This window comes from Chiloscyllium plagiosum, unplaced genomic scaffold (genome assembly GCF_037043375.1).
Source record: "Chiloscyllium plagiosum isolate Xiang-an unplaced genomic scaffold, Cpla_swu_hap1 HiC_scaffold_2, whole genome shotgun sequence".
NCBI lineage: Eukaryota > Metazoa > Chordata > Chondrichthyes > Orectolobiformes > Hemiscylliidae > Chiloscyllium > Chiloscyllium plagiosum.
The window spans coordinates 75627605-75646170 of NW_028270140.1; the positions used below are offsets into that span (position 1 = coordinate 75627605).

General features: G+C 39.9%; 1 protein-coding gene across 2 annotated transcripts in view; it reads right to left on the reverse strand.

The window, feature by feature from the left end:
• Positions 1-18566, reverse strand: part of pcsk5b (proprotein convertase subtilisin/kexin type 5b) — a 371873-nt gene that overhangs the window by 68905 nt on the left and 284402 nt on the right. For both annotated transcript variants that reach the window (XM_043712351.2, XM_043712341.2), the window contains exons 21-24: positions 14804-14906; positions 12235-12371; positions 4955-5155; positions 2185-2253 (exon numbers count right to left, since the gene is read on the reverse strand). In XM_043712351.2, coding sequence (XP_043568286.1) covers positions 2185-2253; positions 4955-5155; positions 12235-12371; positions 14804-14906 — 510 coding nt within the window. The remainder of the gene's footprint in view (positions 1-2184; positions 2254-4954; positions 5156-12234; positions 12372-14803; positions 14907-18566) is intronic.

The window sequence follows — 18566 nt, forward strand, 5'->3', positions numbered from 1 at the left end:
CTGAACTTGGTGTTCTCAATTAGGTGTGCGAGGACATCAAAACAACAGAATAATTTCAGCATAGGAGGAGGCCATTTGGCCTGTTGAGCATACACAGACTCTCCAAATGAACAATTTACTTTAGTGCTGTTCGCTTTCCTTCTCCCTGTAAACCTTGTACATTCTTTCTTTTCAGATAATAATCCAATTCCCTCTTAATTAAGCTGATTGAACCTACCTCCACCACAGCCCTGATGCCCAACTCTAATCTACACCACTGAAATGACTGTCTCACCACAAGGACTTTTGGACAGTGTTTTATCCATAACCTCTTTGATATTGTACTCTATGCCTCTTTTAATAAAGTTTAGAATATTGTATGCTTAATGAGCTCATGACTCACTATACTCACATCTCAACTCGTGTACTCTATATTCTAATCAATGATGGCAAGCATGCTGAAAGCCTTCTCCAACAGTCTGTCTACCTGTGACTCCACTTTCAAAGAGCTATGCACTGGACTATTGATACTTTCAATCTGTCTTGCTACCTTATGCACATAAAAACTCAGACTCCTGTACTCTTGCATCCCCTTTATATTTGTAGCCTTTATTTTATATTGTTTTTCAGCATTCATTCTCCCAAACTGAATATACATTATCTGCCCATGCCACCAACTTGTGATTATTCCTTTTGAAGCTTTACACTATTTTTCTTACAGTTCACACTGCTTCCAAGTATCAGATCATCTACAAAATGCTCTTAGTCCTTTATATTCTAGAGGAGCTAAAATTTCAGTTATGATAGTTGCTTCTTTTCTCTGTCCAGTAACCTCTGCTATGAAGTGTAAGAGTAGGTGTCAAGCAAGAACAAGATTAAGCTCAGGTATCAGAGCTATGATACCTGTAAATGTGCAAATAGCCTAACTCTCACTGTACATGTTTCAAAGAGGGCACTTGGTTACTGGAAGCTGATATCTGAAAGTTATCTGGGAATGCAGCAGGATCGTGACCAACTAGGCCAATGGACTGAGGAATGGCAGTTGGAGTCTAATTTAGATAAATACATGGTTTGGTAGGTCAGACTAGGGCAAGACTTACACAGTCAATGATCCGGTGCATAGCTCCTTGAAAGTGGAGTCACAGGTAGACAGACTGATGAAAAAGGCTTTCAGCATGCTTGCCTTCATTGATTAGAATATAGAGTACATGAATTGAGATGTCTTATTGCAGCTGTAAAAGATATTGGGTAAAAAGACACATTTGGAGTACTGTGTACAGTTCTGATTGCTCGACTATAGAAAGGATATTATTAAACCAGAAAGAATGCAGAAAAGGTTTACGAGAATACTATCTTCGCAGGAAGGTTTGAGTTGTAAGTAGGCTGGACAGGCTGGGACTATTTTTTCCCTGGAGCATAAGAGACTCAAGGGTGACCTTATAGAGGTCTAGAAAATCATGAGAGGCATTGATAAGGTAGATAGCAATAGCTTTTCCCCACCATAGGAGAGTCTAAAACTAAAAGGCACAGGTTTAAGGTGAGAGGGGAGAGATACAATCAAGTCCAGAGGGGAAGAATTTTCACACAGAGGGTGGTGAGTGTCTAGAATGGGTTAACAGAAGTATTAGTGGAGGTGAGTACAATTCTGTCATTTAAGAAACAATTGGACAGGTACTTGGATGGAATAGGTATGGAAGGACATGGACCAAATTACAGATAAATGGGACTAGATTAATTGTGAAAACTGGGCGGCATGGACAAATTGGGCCGAAGGGCCTGTTTCCAAGCTGTAAACCTCTACAACTCTGCGGAATCCATCCTCAGCAATAGCTATGACCACCAGAAAGAGTAAAGAACTGCAACCTTCATTTTGACCAGGATTTCAGATAGATTCTAATCAGTTTAAAATCACCAATCTGCAACTCTCCTGTTAATGCAGGTGCTAAAAGAAAATACAGGCTAGCCATCTGAGTGCTTCCTTTTGAATACACAGGCTAATAAACATGTTGTATTGAATAGGAATTCTACAGGTTGAACAAAAAGCTGTTGAAGGCTAATGGATGGATCAGTTAAATTGATGTGACAATGGTGTACTTATTTAGGATGAAGAGGACTGCTTACTTAGAGAATAAATGTCAACTAGATTGCCTGGCCCAAATGGCCAATCTTATTGTGGATTTCATGCAGTTAAATATAACAGCTTACCTAATGTGCATTTCTCACATCCTTCTGCACACTGCACACAATCTTCATTGTCAAGATCTTCAATTTCACCTGTGGATTGTAAGTGCAAATTTAATAGCAATATAAGCATAAGATATAAATTGTAATACAAATGAGAGTTTCTACAGTTTTAATTTTAAATTAGTCTGACAAATTGCATTCTTTTCAGTGTTACTTTCAGATTGACTTTGGACATATGAATTGCCAATTCTAAATTTGAATGTTGACATGTCTGAGCTTTAGCAGATTTTGGGACTGAACTCATTACGGACATGACAGAGCTAAGGCAAAGGCAAGATTACACTCAATGTTGACCGGATGGGACCAAATGAGGGAAGATGTTACATTTATATTCCCGCTTTCTTAGCCAAAGGTTAAAAATCATTGAAAAAAACAGTAATTACAGAATTGTTACACCATGAAAAAGGCCATTTATCCCTTTTTGTCTGTGCTAGCTGTTCATAGGAGTAAATTACCTAATGTTATTCCCTGCCTTCTTCCCACGGCCCTGTTATAATTTTCCATTTCCTTTTCAATGTGATTCCTTATTAAATTATCCTGAGATATATTATTTGACATGCTTAAGGTTAGAATCAGTGGAAAACTAAAGCTCTTAAAATGTTCTTGGGCTGAAAAGGATTATAGAAAGGGAAGTAAGGCCATGAGGCATTTGAACATGATGACGATGAGAATTTTAAAGTGAAATCATTCAGGGACTGAGGGTCAATGTAAGCCGAAGTGCAGAGAGGTGAACTGGACTTGGTGAAAGCTTGCAGCTTAATTATTTGAACTCAAGTTTAGGAAAGGTGGAAGATAAGAGGCTTACCAGAAGAGCAATGGATTGTCAACTCTGAAAGTAAGAAAAACATGGGTGAGTGTTTCAGCAGCAGTTAGATAGAGACAGGGAACAGAATGAGCCTTTTAAGGATGAAAATCCTGGGATAACTGATAATCCATCTTTTATAGCTGCCCTTACCTGATCATCTTTGTTTATTCTCAGAAAAATGTAAACCTATTTACTGAGCCATGTCCTCCTAAATGGTTCATACATTCATAATATGCGGGGTTTGCACAATGTAAGGTATGCAAACACATATAGATAGCTACCCTTCATAAAGCATGAATTCCATACTTTTCTAGGTTCCTGTTCTTTAAGGTGTCAGCAAATTTTGCTGTTTATTTTTATGGTCTATCAAAAAAAAGGATTAGAACTCTGTTTTGCTAATTTTAATATGTAGCTTAAGATGTGAAGGAGAACTAAATTAATTGCATGCATGAGTTCATTTAAGTACATTCAATGCAACATTAAGCTATTAAACCCTTAGTGAAGACAGTTAGGAGTCAGGTCACAAGTACATTTGGAGCATGTTATGAAGCTATTGTTAATTAAGACCCTATAGAAGTGGGTATCAGTGCAAATAGGTAAGCAGGTGACATCCTTTAAAAATTACTTCGAACACACAAAGTTCCCCATTCCAAATGCTTGGTTCTGTAGGTGCTTGATAGAAGTCTAAGTGTACTACATCATCAAAGTAACATTTAGGTCTAACAATAAGTGCTAATTGATTATTCAATGGTGAATCACTGCTATATCTAGTCCTCTCCTCATCAGATGTCTACATATGTACGCACTGCAGTAGGATAAGGAAAGGTAGTTGTAGAGGTGAAAAGATGGAACCCTTTTTTTGTTTTATGATGACAAAATCCCTTGCTTGCCTAACTGAGAGTCACTAAGGTTAGTAAAGAATTTTTTATTCATGTCTTTACAGATGTTGATTCATGACTATCATTAGTTTTGACACAAGGGTGATGCTTAGTAAATTTAGAGTCATAAAGTACAGAAACAGACCTTTTGGCCCAACTCATCTATTCCTGAAGGAGGGCTTATGCCCAAAACGTCGATTCTCCTGTTCCCTGGATGCTGCCTGACCTGCTGCGCTTTTCCAGCAACACATTTTCAGCTCTGATCTCCAGCATTTGCAGCCCTCACTTTCTCCCCAACTCATCTATGCCAAGCAGGTTTCCTTAACTGAACTAGTTCTATTTGCCTACATTTGGCACATATCCCTCTCAACCTTCCCTATCCAGCTATCTGTCCAAATGTCTTTAAAATGTTGTAATTGTACTCGCCTCTACCACTTCCTCTGGCCACTCGTTCCATGTACGCATCACTCTCCATGTGAAAGAGTTGTCCCTCGGGTCCCTTTTAAAACTTACCCCTCTCACCTTAAACCCATGCACTCTAGTTTTGGATTCCCCTATCCTGAGAACAAGACCTTGGCTATTCACCTTATCTATGCTCCTCAGTTCCCACTCCAATCATTCTTAGATGCGAGACATACTTTCATCTAAGTCACTATTACCTTATAAAATAATTAAAAGCTCCACATGAATAATTCCCTCCCAAAAAGCATTATGGGTTCATCTACAATAAATGAACTGCCATAGTTCAAGGATTCAGTTCACTGCCTTCTCAGGGGATGGGTAATAAATGTTGGCTCTGCCAATAATGCCCACATCTTATGAGTGAATTTTTAAAACATGATACGAATACATGTTTGCTATCTTGGTAGCACAGAAACAGATGATATTTTCAGGTTCGATTTTATTCACATACTGAAGCGTAATATACATTCCATAAACCAACCTGTCTTTGGAGTTCCAATTGATGTGTTTATTTAGTCCTTCAATTTATCTATTAGGACAGAGCTTTAAAACCATCCAATAAATGAAGATGATGATTCCATCTTACCTCCTCCACAGTTTAGCTGTTGGCATCCGTCAGAGTCAGGGTAATAGCCTGAGGAACACTTTACACAGTGTTTACTATCAATGCATACTTCACAGTTCCTGGAACATGGACTGCAGACATTATCAGCAGCAGGGTGGTGAAATGCAGGACAATCCTCTCTGCATTCACCTTTGAAAAAGTACAGATTATTCCCAAATTTATCTGTGAAGATACAGAAAATGTGAAAGGCACATCCTTGAGTCAGAATTAGCATGAATAATACTGTCTTTAAGTTATGAACCAAAATTTGATGGTAGCTTCATGTTGCTAACATGTCTTTTCAAATGACTCATCAGTAATCACACACAGGGTGCAAAATGATTTATTGTAACTTTTAACAGAAGTGCACAGGCTTCCGTTAATTTGCAGGGATATGCTGTTGCATCCCTTACATGTGCACAAACATGTGGAAACCATACTACCCTGACATTACTTTGCCTAACCAGCCAGTATAGCAAAATTGGACAATGCAAGTCACGGCTGTTGTCTAATTTTGCAAGTCTTAGAAAGATAACATGTTTTTCAGGCAACTAGATCAAGGAGAACATGTGATGCTATAGTATAAGAGGTCTCCATCTCCTTTGTCCATTCAGTCAACAATTAGTTGGAAAAGCAGTCAGGTTGATAGTCAGCATGTTAAATCAATGTATATAACATAAGCAAATAATTAAGATTGTTTGGAACATTTTTCTATTAGAAAATCACTGAATGTCTTCAGGAATATTTTTGAAGATGTTTTGGTACATTGGCTAGAGAGTGTTGCTACACCTTTGTAAGGATGGCAAAGGGACTGGAGCATTCTGACAGGGCAGTTAATGAGCTCAGCAAGCCCATGCAATTTTTTCTTGTGTGCCAATCTATCTGTCCTCATTTGGAGCTAAACAGTACAGTTTGACATCAAACCCTGTGGTGAACTGCACACAAGCTATATTTTACCTTTGCCTTTCATGTAATTGCTATATCTGGTCACTAATTATGTGCTGATTTCAACTGTACCAGAGATATGCACTACAAGGTTTCTCTGAACACCATTCAAAGCCACAACCTCTACTACTTTGAAGGACAAAGACAGCAGATACATGGGAACACGGAGGTTTCTCTCCAAGCCACACATCATCCAGTTACATTGGCATTACATCACCAGTCCTTCATGGTCACTGGATTAAAAGCCTAGCATTCCCTTCAAAATTTCACTGTGGCTGTCCTTACATCCTGCACTAGTTCAAAAAGGCAACTCACCACCAACTTCTCCAGAACTGTTAGAGATGGATAATCAATGTTGGCCAGCTATTGACACCCACGTTTGATAAATGCAGTCATAGAGCTGTACAGCATGTAACAGACCCTTCGGTATAACTCATCTATGTCCATCAGATATCTGAAATTAATCTATTCCCATTTGCCATCATTTGGCCAATAAACCTCTAAACTATTTCTATTCATATACCCATCCAGATGCCTTTTAAATGTTGTAATTGCTCCAGCCTCCACCATTTCTTCTGGCAGCTCATTCCATATACACACCACCCTCTGACTTAAAAGGTTGCCACCTCAGGTCCCTTTTAAATCTTTCCCCTCTCACCTTAAACCTAGTTTTGGACTCTCCTATATCCAAATGGCTAGTTCTCCCTCTATTCCATGTAATCAAACCTTGCTAACCAATCCACCATGTCAAACGCCTTACTGAAGTCCATATAGATCATGTCCATCACTCTGCCTTCATCAATCCTCTTTATTACTTCTTCAAAAAAAGCATTTCCTGTGCACAAAGCCATATTGACTATCCTTAATCAGCCCTTGTCTTTCCAAATACATGTAAATGAATAGGAAGGGTTTTCAAGGGATATGGGCCAAATGCTAGCAAATGGGGCTAGATTAAGTTAGGATATTTGGTTGGACTGAAGGGCCTGTTTCTAGCTATACAGCTCTATGATCCTATGACTATTGGGGGGGTTCTATAGTACAATCCCATTAAGCTGATCATCCCTTTCTTATTTCTCAGTTCCATCCAAATAACTTCCCTGAATGTACTCCCAGAAATTAACTCCCTGAGTACAGCCATAGAGTTATCCCTAATCAAAAATGCCACTCCTCCTCTTCTCTTGCCTCCCTTTCTTTCTATAGCATCTATACCCTGGAAGATTAAGTTGCCAGCTCTGCCCCTCCCTGAGTCACATTTCTGTAATTGCTATGATATCCCAGTCTCATCTTTCCAACTATGCTCTGAGTTCATCTGCCTTACCTGCCAGGCCTCTCGAATTGAAATAAATGTAGTTTAATTTATCAGTCCTACCTCATTCTCTGCTTTGTTCCTGTCTGCCTTGACTGTTTGACACATTCCTTTTCCCAACTGAACCAACCTCAGACTGATCTCTTTCCTCACTATCTCACTGGGTCCCACTTTAATAGGTTAAATCCTCATGAACAGCTCTCGCAAATCTCTCCACCTTGCCCCCTTCCAATTCAAGTGCAATCAGTCTTTTTTTATACAGGTCACTTCTACCCCAGAAGAGATTCCAATGATCCAAAAATGTGAACCCTTCTCCCCTACATCAGCTCCTCAAGCACACAGTCAGCTGCTCTATCCTCCTATTCCTACCCTCACTAGCTCTTGACACTGGGATTAATACTACTCCCCTCAAGGACTTACCTTTTAGCTTCCTGCCCAATTTCCTGTATTCTCTCTTCAGCACCTCGTTCTTTTGTCATCCTATGTCATTAGATCAAATATGTACACTGACCTCCTGTTGTTCCTTCTCCCCTTTAAGAATTTTCTACACTCTCTCTGACGTGTCCTTGATCCTGGCACCAGGAAGGCAACACACCATTCCGATGTCTCGTTGTTGACCACAGAAATGTCTGTCTATGTCTTTGACTAGAGAGTGCCCTATCACAATTGATCACTTGGAACCCGACTTACCCTTCATTACATTAAAGCCAGTCTCAGTGCCAGAAACTTTGTTGTCAGTGTTACATTCCCCTGAGACTCCATAACCCCTACATTTTCATAACAGCATACTTGCTTGAGGTGGGAATGGACCACAGGAGACTCCTGCATTATCTGCCTACCTCTTACCTTTCATGGAGGTAACCCATCTACCTGACTGTATCTGTGGTTTTTCTCCCTTCCTGAAACTACCATCCATCATGTGCATCCCCTCCACCACCTCCTATAAATTCCTCATTGCCTCTAACTGCTGTTATAACCAATCCATACAATCAGCTAGGATTCACAACCAAACACACTTCCTGCAGACTTAATCATCAGTAACATTGAAGTTCTCCCTAACCTCTCACATCTGACAGGAAGAGCATATTGTTCTACTAAATGCCATCTTTGTGCTTTAACAATCTACAGATCCAGAAAATAGCCCAGTCTTACTGCACTAAAAAAACTACTCCAGGCTAACTTAGTACCTATATTTTTAAAGGCTAATCAAGAGACAGATCTCAATAATACATTTAATCTAAAAATAACCCAACTCTACACGCTATTGTAGATTTACAAATAAGAAATAAATTGCATTAGTTCCAATGCAAGAGGGCAAACAAGTAAGGCCAATAAACTCAGGGCATAGATAGGTAAGTGGGACTGGGATATTATAGCCATTACAGAAACATTGCTAAGGGAGGGACAAGACTGGCAGCTGAATGTGCCAGGGTACAGGTGCTTCAGGCAGGACCGAGAGGGTGGAAGGAGGGGAGGGGAGTGCATTTTTAATTAAGGTGAGTATCACAGCAGTAATCAGAGATGAAATAACTGAAGGATTATCCCGTGAGGCTTTGTGAGTGGAGCTAAGAAATAAGAAGGGGATAGTGATGTTATTGGGGTTGGACTATAGAGCCTCAAATAGTCAATGGGAATTGGAGGAACAAATATGCAGAGAGATTGGGGAGACTTGCAGGAACAATAGAGTTGTCATAGTAGGGGATTTTCATTTTCCTAACATACACTGGGATTGCCAGAGTGTTAAGGGCTTAGGTGGGGTGGAATTTGTTAAGTGCGTTAGGGAAGGTTTCCTGAAGCAGTATACAGAGGCTGCTACTTGGGAAAAACTCAACCTACTCTTGGGAAATAGAGCAGGACAGGTGAAGGAGGTGACACTGGGGAGCACTTTGGGACCAGTGACCATAGTTCTATTAATTTTAAAATAGTTATGGAGAGGGACAAAAGTGGTCCACAGGTTCAAGTTCTAAATTGGGGCAAGGTGAATTTTGATGGAATTCGATAGGAGCTTGCAGGGATTGATTAGAGCAGTTTGTTTACAGGCAAAGGGACCTCTGGCAAGTGGGAGGCCGTTAAAATACATAGCTAGATTTCAACATCTATATGTTCGTATGAGAGTGATGGGCAAAGTTGGCAGGAATAGGGAACCCTGGATGACAAGGGATATTGAGGCTTTGACCAGAAAAAAAAAGGAGGGGTGGCTCAGGTGCAGGCAACTGGGATCAAGGGAATCCCTGTAGGTATAGAGGGAATCCAGGAATTTACTGAAGAAAGAAATCAGGCAGGCAAATAGGGGGATTGAGATAGCCTTGGCTGAGAAGATTAGGGTGAATCCAAAGAGGTACTTTAAGTATATTTCCAGGAAAAATAATAACTAGGGAGAGAATAAGGCCCTACAGGGACTAAAGTGGACATGTATGTGTAGAACCGCAGGAGATGGGCAAGGTTTTCAATGAATATTTCTCCCCTGTGTTTGCCATATAGAAAGACATGAAGACTTGGGAACTTAGGGAAGTTAGTGGTGATTCCTTGGGGACAGTCCACTGCACAGTAGAGAAGGTGTTGGATGTATTAGAATGTATGAAGGTGGATAAATCTCCTGGTCCTGACCAGATAGAGCCTAGAATACTGCAAGAGGTTAGAGAAGAAATTGCGGGGGCCCTAGCTGATATTTTTGCATCATCACTAGCCATGGGTGAGGCCCTGGAAGAATGGATGGTAGCAAATGTTGTGCCATTATTCAAGAAGGACTGCAAAGAAGATCTTAACATCTGTGGTGGGTATATTACTTAAGAAAATTCTGATGGAGAAGATGTACATGCATTTGGAAAGACAGGGTTTCATTGGGAGTAGTCTACATGGCTTTGTGAGTGGGAGACCATGTCTCACAAACTTGTTCGAGTTCTTTGATGACGTGACTAGGAAGGTTGATAAGGTCAGAGTAGTAGATTTAGTCTAAATAGATATCAGTAAGGATTTTGGTAAAGTTCCACATGGTAGGCTGCTCTGGAAAGTTAGTTCCAGTCTTTTTCCCAGGGTTGGGGAATCAAGGACTAGAGGGCATCAGTTTAAGGTTAGAGGGGAAAAAACTAAAAGGGAACTCTGAGGGGCAACTTTTTTTACACAGAGTGGTATGCAAATGGAATAAGCTTCCAGCGGAAGTGGTTGAGGCAGATACATTAACACCATTTAAAAGGCATTTGGACAAATACAAGAATTAGAAGGATATGGGCCAAGTGCAGGGAATTGGAGTTAGCGTAGATGGACATTTTGGTCAACATGGACCAGTTTGGGCCAATGGGCCTGTCTCCATGCTGTAGGACTCAGACTCTAACATAGTAACATTACACTTTTAAAAATAAACCACTTAGCTGCTCCCCTGCTATGAGCTCCTCACATAGGTTTCTCCAAGGTCAGCTGTGAATTTCACTGTTTGTTTACTTTTCATAGAACAAATTCCAATGTCCAAAGATATTTGAAACTAAACAGCTGAGGCAGTCAGCAGTGAAGGTTCATTGCTGGGTCACACAGCTGTGCAGGTTTACTTCTCTGTTTTTCACCTCCCGCATGATATCTGCTTTGTTTCTCTTGCTCCTTTTTTTAAAGTTCTAAAAGAATGCTACACCTTATAAAGCAGTAATTACTGCTTCAAAATTCAAGGAAATCAGCTCCAACACTGAAATTTCCTCAAAAAGAACAGCTGTTACAGATGCAATTTTACCCATCCTCCATCTTGGATTACCAGAATCCTCTTTCCTTACCCAGAATCCTCTTACTATAAAGGAAAATAAATACCATGGTTTAATGTTATGACACGGAAATGTGTCCAAATCTTTATAGAAACAAACTTTTGTTCATACAATTGTGATTTCAATGGAATTTTCACAGTTAGGATGAAGCTATCAACTAAAAGAGGTTTGTGATAGCATGGATGCATTGAATTTTTTTATATGATGGGTACTACCAGTTATACGTTACACTCCAAGTTTGTACTCTTTCCTTTAAGCCATGTAAAATAAATCAACATTTGGGAAAGGTCATCAATCAGGTTCATGGTTCCATAAAGTGAAGTTGCAGGTAGATGGGACAGTGAAGAAGACATTTGATTTGCTTGCCTTTATTGGTCAGTGCAATGAGTATAGGAGTTGGAAAGTCATGTTGCGGCTGACATTGGTTCGATCACCTTGGAATACTGCATGCAATTCTGGGCTCCCTGCTACAGGAAGGACATTGTGAAATTTGAAAGGGTTCAGAAACGATTTACAAGGATGTTGCCAGGGTTGGAGGGTTTGAGCTATAGAGAGAGGCTGAAGAGGCTGGGGCTATTTTCCCTGGAGCATTGAAGGCTGAGGGGTGACTTTATAGAGGTTCATGAGGGGCATGGATAGGGTGAATAGTCAAGGTTTTTTTCTCTAGGGTTGAGGGAGTCCAAAACTAGAGGGCATAGGTTTAGGGTGAGAGGGGAAAGATTTAAGAGGTATCTAAGGGACAACTTTTTCATGAGAGGATGGTGCATGTATGGTATAAGCTGCTGGAGGAAGTAGTGGAGGCTGGTACAACTACAAAATTTAAAAGGCATCTGGATGAGTATATGAAAGGGAAGGGTTTAGAAGGAGATGGAACTAGATTAATTTGGGATATTTAGTCGAGTGAATGAGTTTGACCAAAGGGTCTGCTTCTGTGCTGTGCATCTTTATTGCATGGGAGGTAATTGTACATGTCCGTGTAAGCACTGAGGTACCCTGTAGGGACCATCCAAATTCTAAATTAATCAGCAGAATGCAAGAATGAGATTCCCTGGTCCCAAGGAGAAACTAATAGTTTTAATCAATCATTTGAAATACAGTAATAATTTACCACCAAGTTTTGGTTGCGTGTACAACTAATTTCTTGATCTAATGTATCTGCCATAAATTATTTATTCATTGTATCGTTGCTGTTGATGTTAACAATAGGTATATGTGAGGAAAGAAAGGCTAATAGTGAGTTATTTTTGCATTTTCTATGGTCTTACCTTTATCACATGATGTGCAGTCAGTAGGTTCACCTCCTGTACATTCCTTACAAGTGTGATGACATGGGTAACACTGTCCATACATGCCAAATTTACCTGGGGGGCAGTGCATGACACAGTGTTCATTGTCAAAGAGCCTGAGGAGGAAACAAACGCATTAACAAATGCAAGCATACAAATTAGAAGCAGGAATAGGTCTATTGGCTCTTTCATTCAACAACTCACGGCTGATCTGATTGTAAACTCAAATTCAGATTCGTGACCACCCCAAAAGCCTTTCACTCCACTGTTTATTTTGAATCTATCTATCTGTGCCTTAAAAATATTCAGAAGTTCTGCATCCACTGCCTTTTGAGGAAGAGTTCCTGATAGCTTTGTTAATTAAGTGTGTAAACATTGATACTGATGTAGTTTAGAAGCAATTCATTGTGTAAACTTCCTTGAATGGAAGCCCATTGAATTCACATTTAACACAATCCTCGACTGTCTGGCTGAACTTGTCCTTATAATAATCAACTTTTCCATTAATTCCTCTCCTTTCCTTCAAATAAAAGGCATTCTTATAGGAATGTGTATGCACCCCACACATACTTTTGAGGAAACATTATTGTTCCTGTCTTATTCAGCCCTTTTCCCTGACATTTTGTGTTGATGTTTATACTGAAGCATGGCATAAGCATCCACTCTTTCTTCACCTTCAAATAATCCAGCTCTGATTTTAAGTTTTCCTTCCCATGACTTCCTCAATTTCTGGGGAAATGTTGCCTACCAGTATAATATAAACCGTTGATGCCCATATCTATCTTGAAGACACTTACTCCGTTTTCACTTACTGTCAGGACTTTATTTCAATCCCATTTTTGTCGCACTATTCTGATGATGCTAAATCCAATAATGATGTTTCCAACTTGTTTACCTTTTATCTCACTGAGGATAATGTTCTGGCGTGGTTAAGTTGCCATTGAACATGAATGTTCTATTTCCTACTCAAACAGTCTAATTTTCTCCTGTCACTTACAGATTGGGATTCTGGATTAGTGGTGCTGGAAGAGCACAGCAGTTCAGGCAGCATCCAAGGAGCAGCGAAATCGTCGTTTTGGGCAAAAGCCCTTCATCAGGAATAAAAGGTTTTATTCCTGATGAAGGGTTTTTGCCCGAAACGTCGATTTTGCTGCTCCTTGGATGCTGCCTGAACTGCTGTGCTCTTCCAGCACCACTAATCCAGAATCTGGTTTCCAGCATCTGCAGTCATTGTTTTTACCTTACAGATTGGGATACAGGCCCTCCTCTCTGAACACTTTACTCTTTCACCTCTGTACTCATTGGATCATCTCCAGCATTTCCACCACCTCCGGTTTGATGCCACCATGCCACAATTCTGTGATTCTTTGGAACAATGTAGGAGACTGAGTGCCAGACTTGAAGTGGGATAGAGAATTAAAGCAACAAGCAAATGCAAACTTGGGGTGATGCTTGGAAACTGATCAAATTGCAAGTCTCTCTATGGTAGGGGAGACTGAATTGTGATTGTAAGACAATATATGAAGGGGCAATTAATGACCAGGGCACCAATGATAAAAGTCTCTCTGACGTAGAAGCACACACAAATTGCCTTTTCAGAAGGAAGGAGAGTATAGGGTCTTAGATGATGGATAGGGAGCTTGTGGAAGGACGAATGTATCTCATACTGCTTGTAAGGAAAGATATCATGGAAATCTGAAATGCTGGATTGAGAGTAGTGTGGATTTTGCAGCTGCTCCTGAGATTACAGGCTTATTTCTAATTTATTTTTAGATTTCTTAGTTATTACATGAATAAGAAATATATGGGCCAAGCGCAGGCAGGTGGGACTAGTTTAGTTTGGGATTATGGTCAGCATGGACTGATTGGACTGAATGGTCTGCTTCCATGTTGTATGACTCCATGACTCTATAAATGAGAGCAGGTTCTGGAGATGATGAGAGAATGAAGATGTAGTGATAGGAATGGTTCCACTGAGTTCTCAAAGTGTCCAGTGACGACTGACTGCTCCCCAAACCCATGAATAACCCACATCAGACAATCCATTGGGATGCCTGCTCTGACCAGTCTCAGCAGTAGGGCTTATACCGGAAACATTGATTCTCCTGCTCCTTGGATGCTGCATGACCTGCTGTGCTTTTATGCAGTGCCACATTTTTTGATTCTGACTCTCCAGCATCTGCAGTCCTCACTTTCTCCCAGTCTCAGCAGTAGTCAGTTGGAGATCCAGTAGTGGGCACCAATTGCTTCTACTGACACCATTCCTACTGGGAATAGTGAAATGGTGGCAGGAGTGGCATTTGTCAGGTAGGCTGTCTGCTGAATATTACATTCCTCCATTGTTTTCAAACTCATGAACAGGGCACCATTAAATCCAGCCCATTAACTTTGCTTCTCTCGTCACAGTTATTGAGTGTTTCCAGCATTTCTGTCTTTGTCTTAGATGACTAATCTTTGTGATATTTTGCATTTAAACTGAAACCACTATAGTTTATCAACTACAGAATAAAAGAGGTAGGAACTTGGGAATAAGATCAAGATAACCCACCTTGGAACAACACAAGTGATGCACTCAACTTTGCTTGGGCCAAAACATTTGTCACAATAGGGATGACAGGAATGGCACTGGTCTGCATCATCAATGTATTCACCTACAACAACAATAAAAATTAGCTGAAGTTTAAGACAAAAAAGATGATGATGCAAAACCCAATATATCTTTATGCATTTATAACTGTGTCTCTTTATATTTCTAACTTTAAAGACATTACCGATTTTTATGCTTTTAGTACGGTATAAAACCAGAATCTAAGCTGTTATCTGACACAAATTACTATTTTGACAGTATTACAATGCAAATAGCAACTTTATTCTAAATATCATAAAAAAGCCCTTGAATTAGATCTAGCATCAAATACTTTAAGAAAATCTGTGACTGTGTGAGATTAACCTCAATGAAAGTCCAAGAAAATAAAATTTAATTCCATGGTGTCTGTTGTGCCAAAAACAGCAATGTAAATTTGTACCTGAAAGGATATTTGGAGAGATAGAGAGAGAGAGAAAAAAAATGAATGAACGAGTGACAACTGAGAGACCGAGAGAGAGAGAGAGAGAAGAGCACTGTTGATGTTTAAGATGGGTTAAGATATTAATTTCAATATTTACACTATGCGAAATAAAATTGCATGACTGTACTCCAGCTAAACCTTAGTTCAGTACTCACATTCTGTCTCTGAGGTAGAAGATTGTAGTTTAAAACAAATTCTAAACAATAGTGGGGAGTGGAGGCACTATGACTCCATGACTCTCTAAATGAGAGCAGGGTCTGGAGATTTTATTGCTGGAACAGCACAGCAGGTCAGGCAGCATCCAGGGAACAGGAGATTCGACGTTTCGGGCACAGGCCCTTCTTCAGGAATCAAAGAAGGGCCTGTGCCCGAAACGTCGAATCTCCTGTTCCCTGGATGCTGCCTGACCTGCTGTGCTGTTCCAGCAATAAAATTTCAACTTTGATCTCCAGCATCTGCAGACCTCACTTTCTCCTCCAGGGTCTGGAGATGATGACAGAGTGAAAAAGTAATGGTAGAAATGGTTCCATTGAGTTTTCAAAGGGTACATTGACGACTGACCCCTTCCCAAACCCACGAACAACCCACACCAGACAATCATTGGGGTGCCTGCTATGAGGAGCTGAATCTTCCTCTGGGCCTGAGAAAATCTGACCAGCACACTTCTGTGGTTTGTCAACTTCACACCCGACACACGTGTGACTCCTCATGCTATTTTGCCTTGTCACAGCAGGGTTGCGTTCACAATATGATTTGCAAGCCGGACTGGAATGCACAAGAATTGCGGCTGTGGGTGTGTGTGGCTAAGCCCATTAACACATGAAACTTAAACAAGAATCAATAATGTCACAGTTGTTTAAACAACAGTTTTCAGTGGGAAGTAAAGAACACCAGATTTACGTTATAATTTCAAAGCATAGTCTTCTTCAATCAATCAAATGTAGGCATCTATTTTCCAAATGTAGATTTTTCTTGTATCAGTCAAACTAAAATTTTTTGACTCAGCAACACCATTTAAATGACAGTAGAAAAGATAACAGTACAGATTGACAGGACATTTTGAGATAATTTTCACTGTTTATAGTATGTTCTCCATTATAATGCATGTGAACAAACACACAATGTTGGACAATCCAATAGTTAATTTACCATTAAAGGACAGATTCTCAATATATCCCTGCATTAAAGCACATCTACATAACAATATAGCAGCTGATAATGAGTAAAATAGAGTGCATGGCCTACCTGTCACCTTCCTGGCCAAACCCAACCTGTCTCTCGTTGTACAAGGATGATGGAAGGATTAGACACACTGACTTGCCCTCAGATCTATTGAGTCTCTTAAGTGACCAACGAAGGGCCTCATCCTGCCCTTCTTGCTATTTTACCACAACAGTAAGAGGTCCATGCCAAGCAGATTGCTTTAGCTGCATGCCCCTAACAGCACAGGCTCTGATCTTATTTAGCAGCTTGCCGTGTGGCACCTTTTCAAAGGCTTTCTTGAAATCCAATAGATCACCATTCACTGGCTCTCTCCTTTGTCTAATTGCTCATTACCTCCTCAAAAAATTCTAACAGGTTTGTCAAGCATGAACTCCACTTGAAAAAGTCATGCTGACTCAGCCCTGTTTTACCATGCCTTACCTTTCTCTTCCATAAATGTACTAGTGTTGGCGCTCTCAATGAAAAGGACTGCCTGATACCATGTAAACAATTAACTAATAATGAATAGATACATGTAAATTAACTTCTGTAAACTCTCACTTTCCCACTTGTATTAATCTCTATTAGGCATTTTTTCATTATTACAGATTGAAAACCAAAATACTTATAAATCAGCAGAATTATTATGCACTTGGGAAAAAAAACTATGTTGAGGTCAACCAAACCAAATGTTTGGATAGTGTTTTTAAGACAGAAACAGTTCAGAAGAGGCAGTTAACGAAAAATAAAAGGACAAATGTTAAGTTTGAGGAAACCCCTGGAAGGAATGGCCAGAACCTAATAAAAGGCTTATGTTCAAGTAAGGCTTTTAGGGAGAGAATGAAGTAGAGGTGTGGATGCCTTTGGGTAAGGAATTTTGAAGCTTAAGGATTTAGATACTGAAGACTTGGGTGCCAAAAGGAAGGATAAGATGCACATGTTTGTGAAGAGAAAGCAAAGCTAACATTTTGAGTCTGAGATGCTACAGTCCTGCTGAATCTTTTTCCAGCAATTTTTGTCTTTTTTTCAGCATGCACAGTTCTTTGTTTTATTTTGAGGTAAAGTTGCAGACAGGTTCTTGAGGCAAAGGCCAGGAGGGAGGGGTGGAGTCAAAGTTTTTGGAGTCAAAGTTTTATAATCTTCTATGGAATATGGGATGTTACTGACTGTCACATTAATTGCCCATCCCTAAATGTCCTTCAGTTGAATGATTTACTGGGCCATTTCAGAGGAAAGCTCAGAGCCAACCACATTGCTGTGGGTCTGGAGTCACATTGTTAGCCAGACCAGATAAGTATGACAGATTTCTTCCCTAAAGAAAATGACTGAACCAGACATGGAAAAGAAGAAGGTATGAAGTGATTGAGAAACAAGGATGTTAATTATAAATTTGAGATATTGTATGATCAATGGAAAACAGTAAGCTTAAGGATATAAGTGAGCATAGCTGGTGTGGGGTAGGACCAGGCAGCAAAATGAGCTGATATTTACAAATAGTGGAGTAAGAGATGCATTCTATTAAGTGAGTTAAACATGGTGAAGAATTTCAGTGGTAGATGGTGAATATAAAATGTTTGTGTGCATCTCCTTGGCAAAGCTATGGGTTATAAAAGATATTTATTTATGAAGAAGCAGCTAAGGAGTCTAAAGTTCAGCTCAAGCTAAAAAAGAAATGAAGAGTGCAACAGTTGAACTTAATCTGAGACAATTGTTCAGAACCTACTGCTTTCAATTTATTGAATGTGATGATTTTGGTGTTCCTGAAGATTAGCTGGAAAAAATATTGCCTTATCCAATATTAGATCAACAGGCCAACAACACGATAAAATTGTTAAAGCAGGAGATAACGGTTTGTGACCAGCAGTGTGCCACAAGGATCGGTGCTAGGTCTACTGCTTTTTGTTATTTATATAAATGATTTGGATGTGAACATAGGAGGCAGAGTTAATAAGTTTGTCTTTGACACCAAAATTGGTGGTGTAGTGGACAGCAAAGAATGTTACCTCAGAGTACAGCAGGATCTTAGTCAGATGGGCCAAA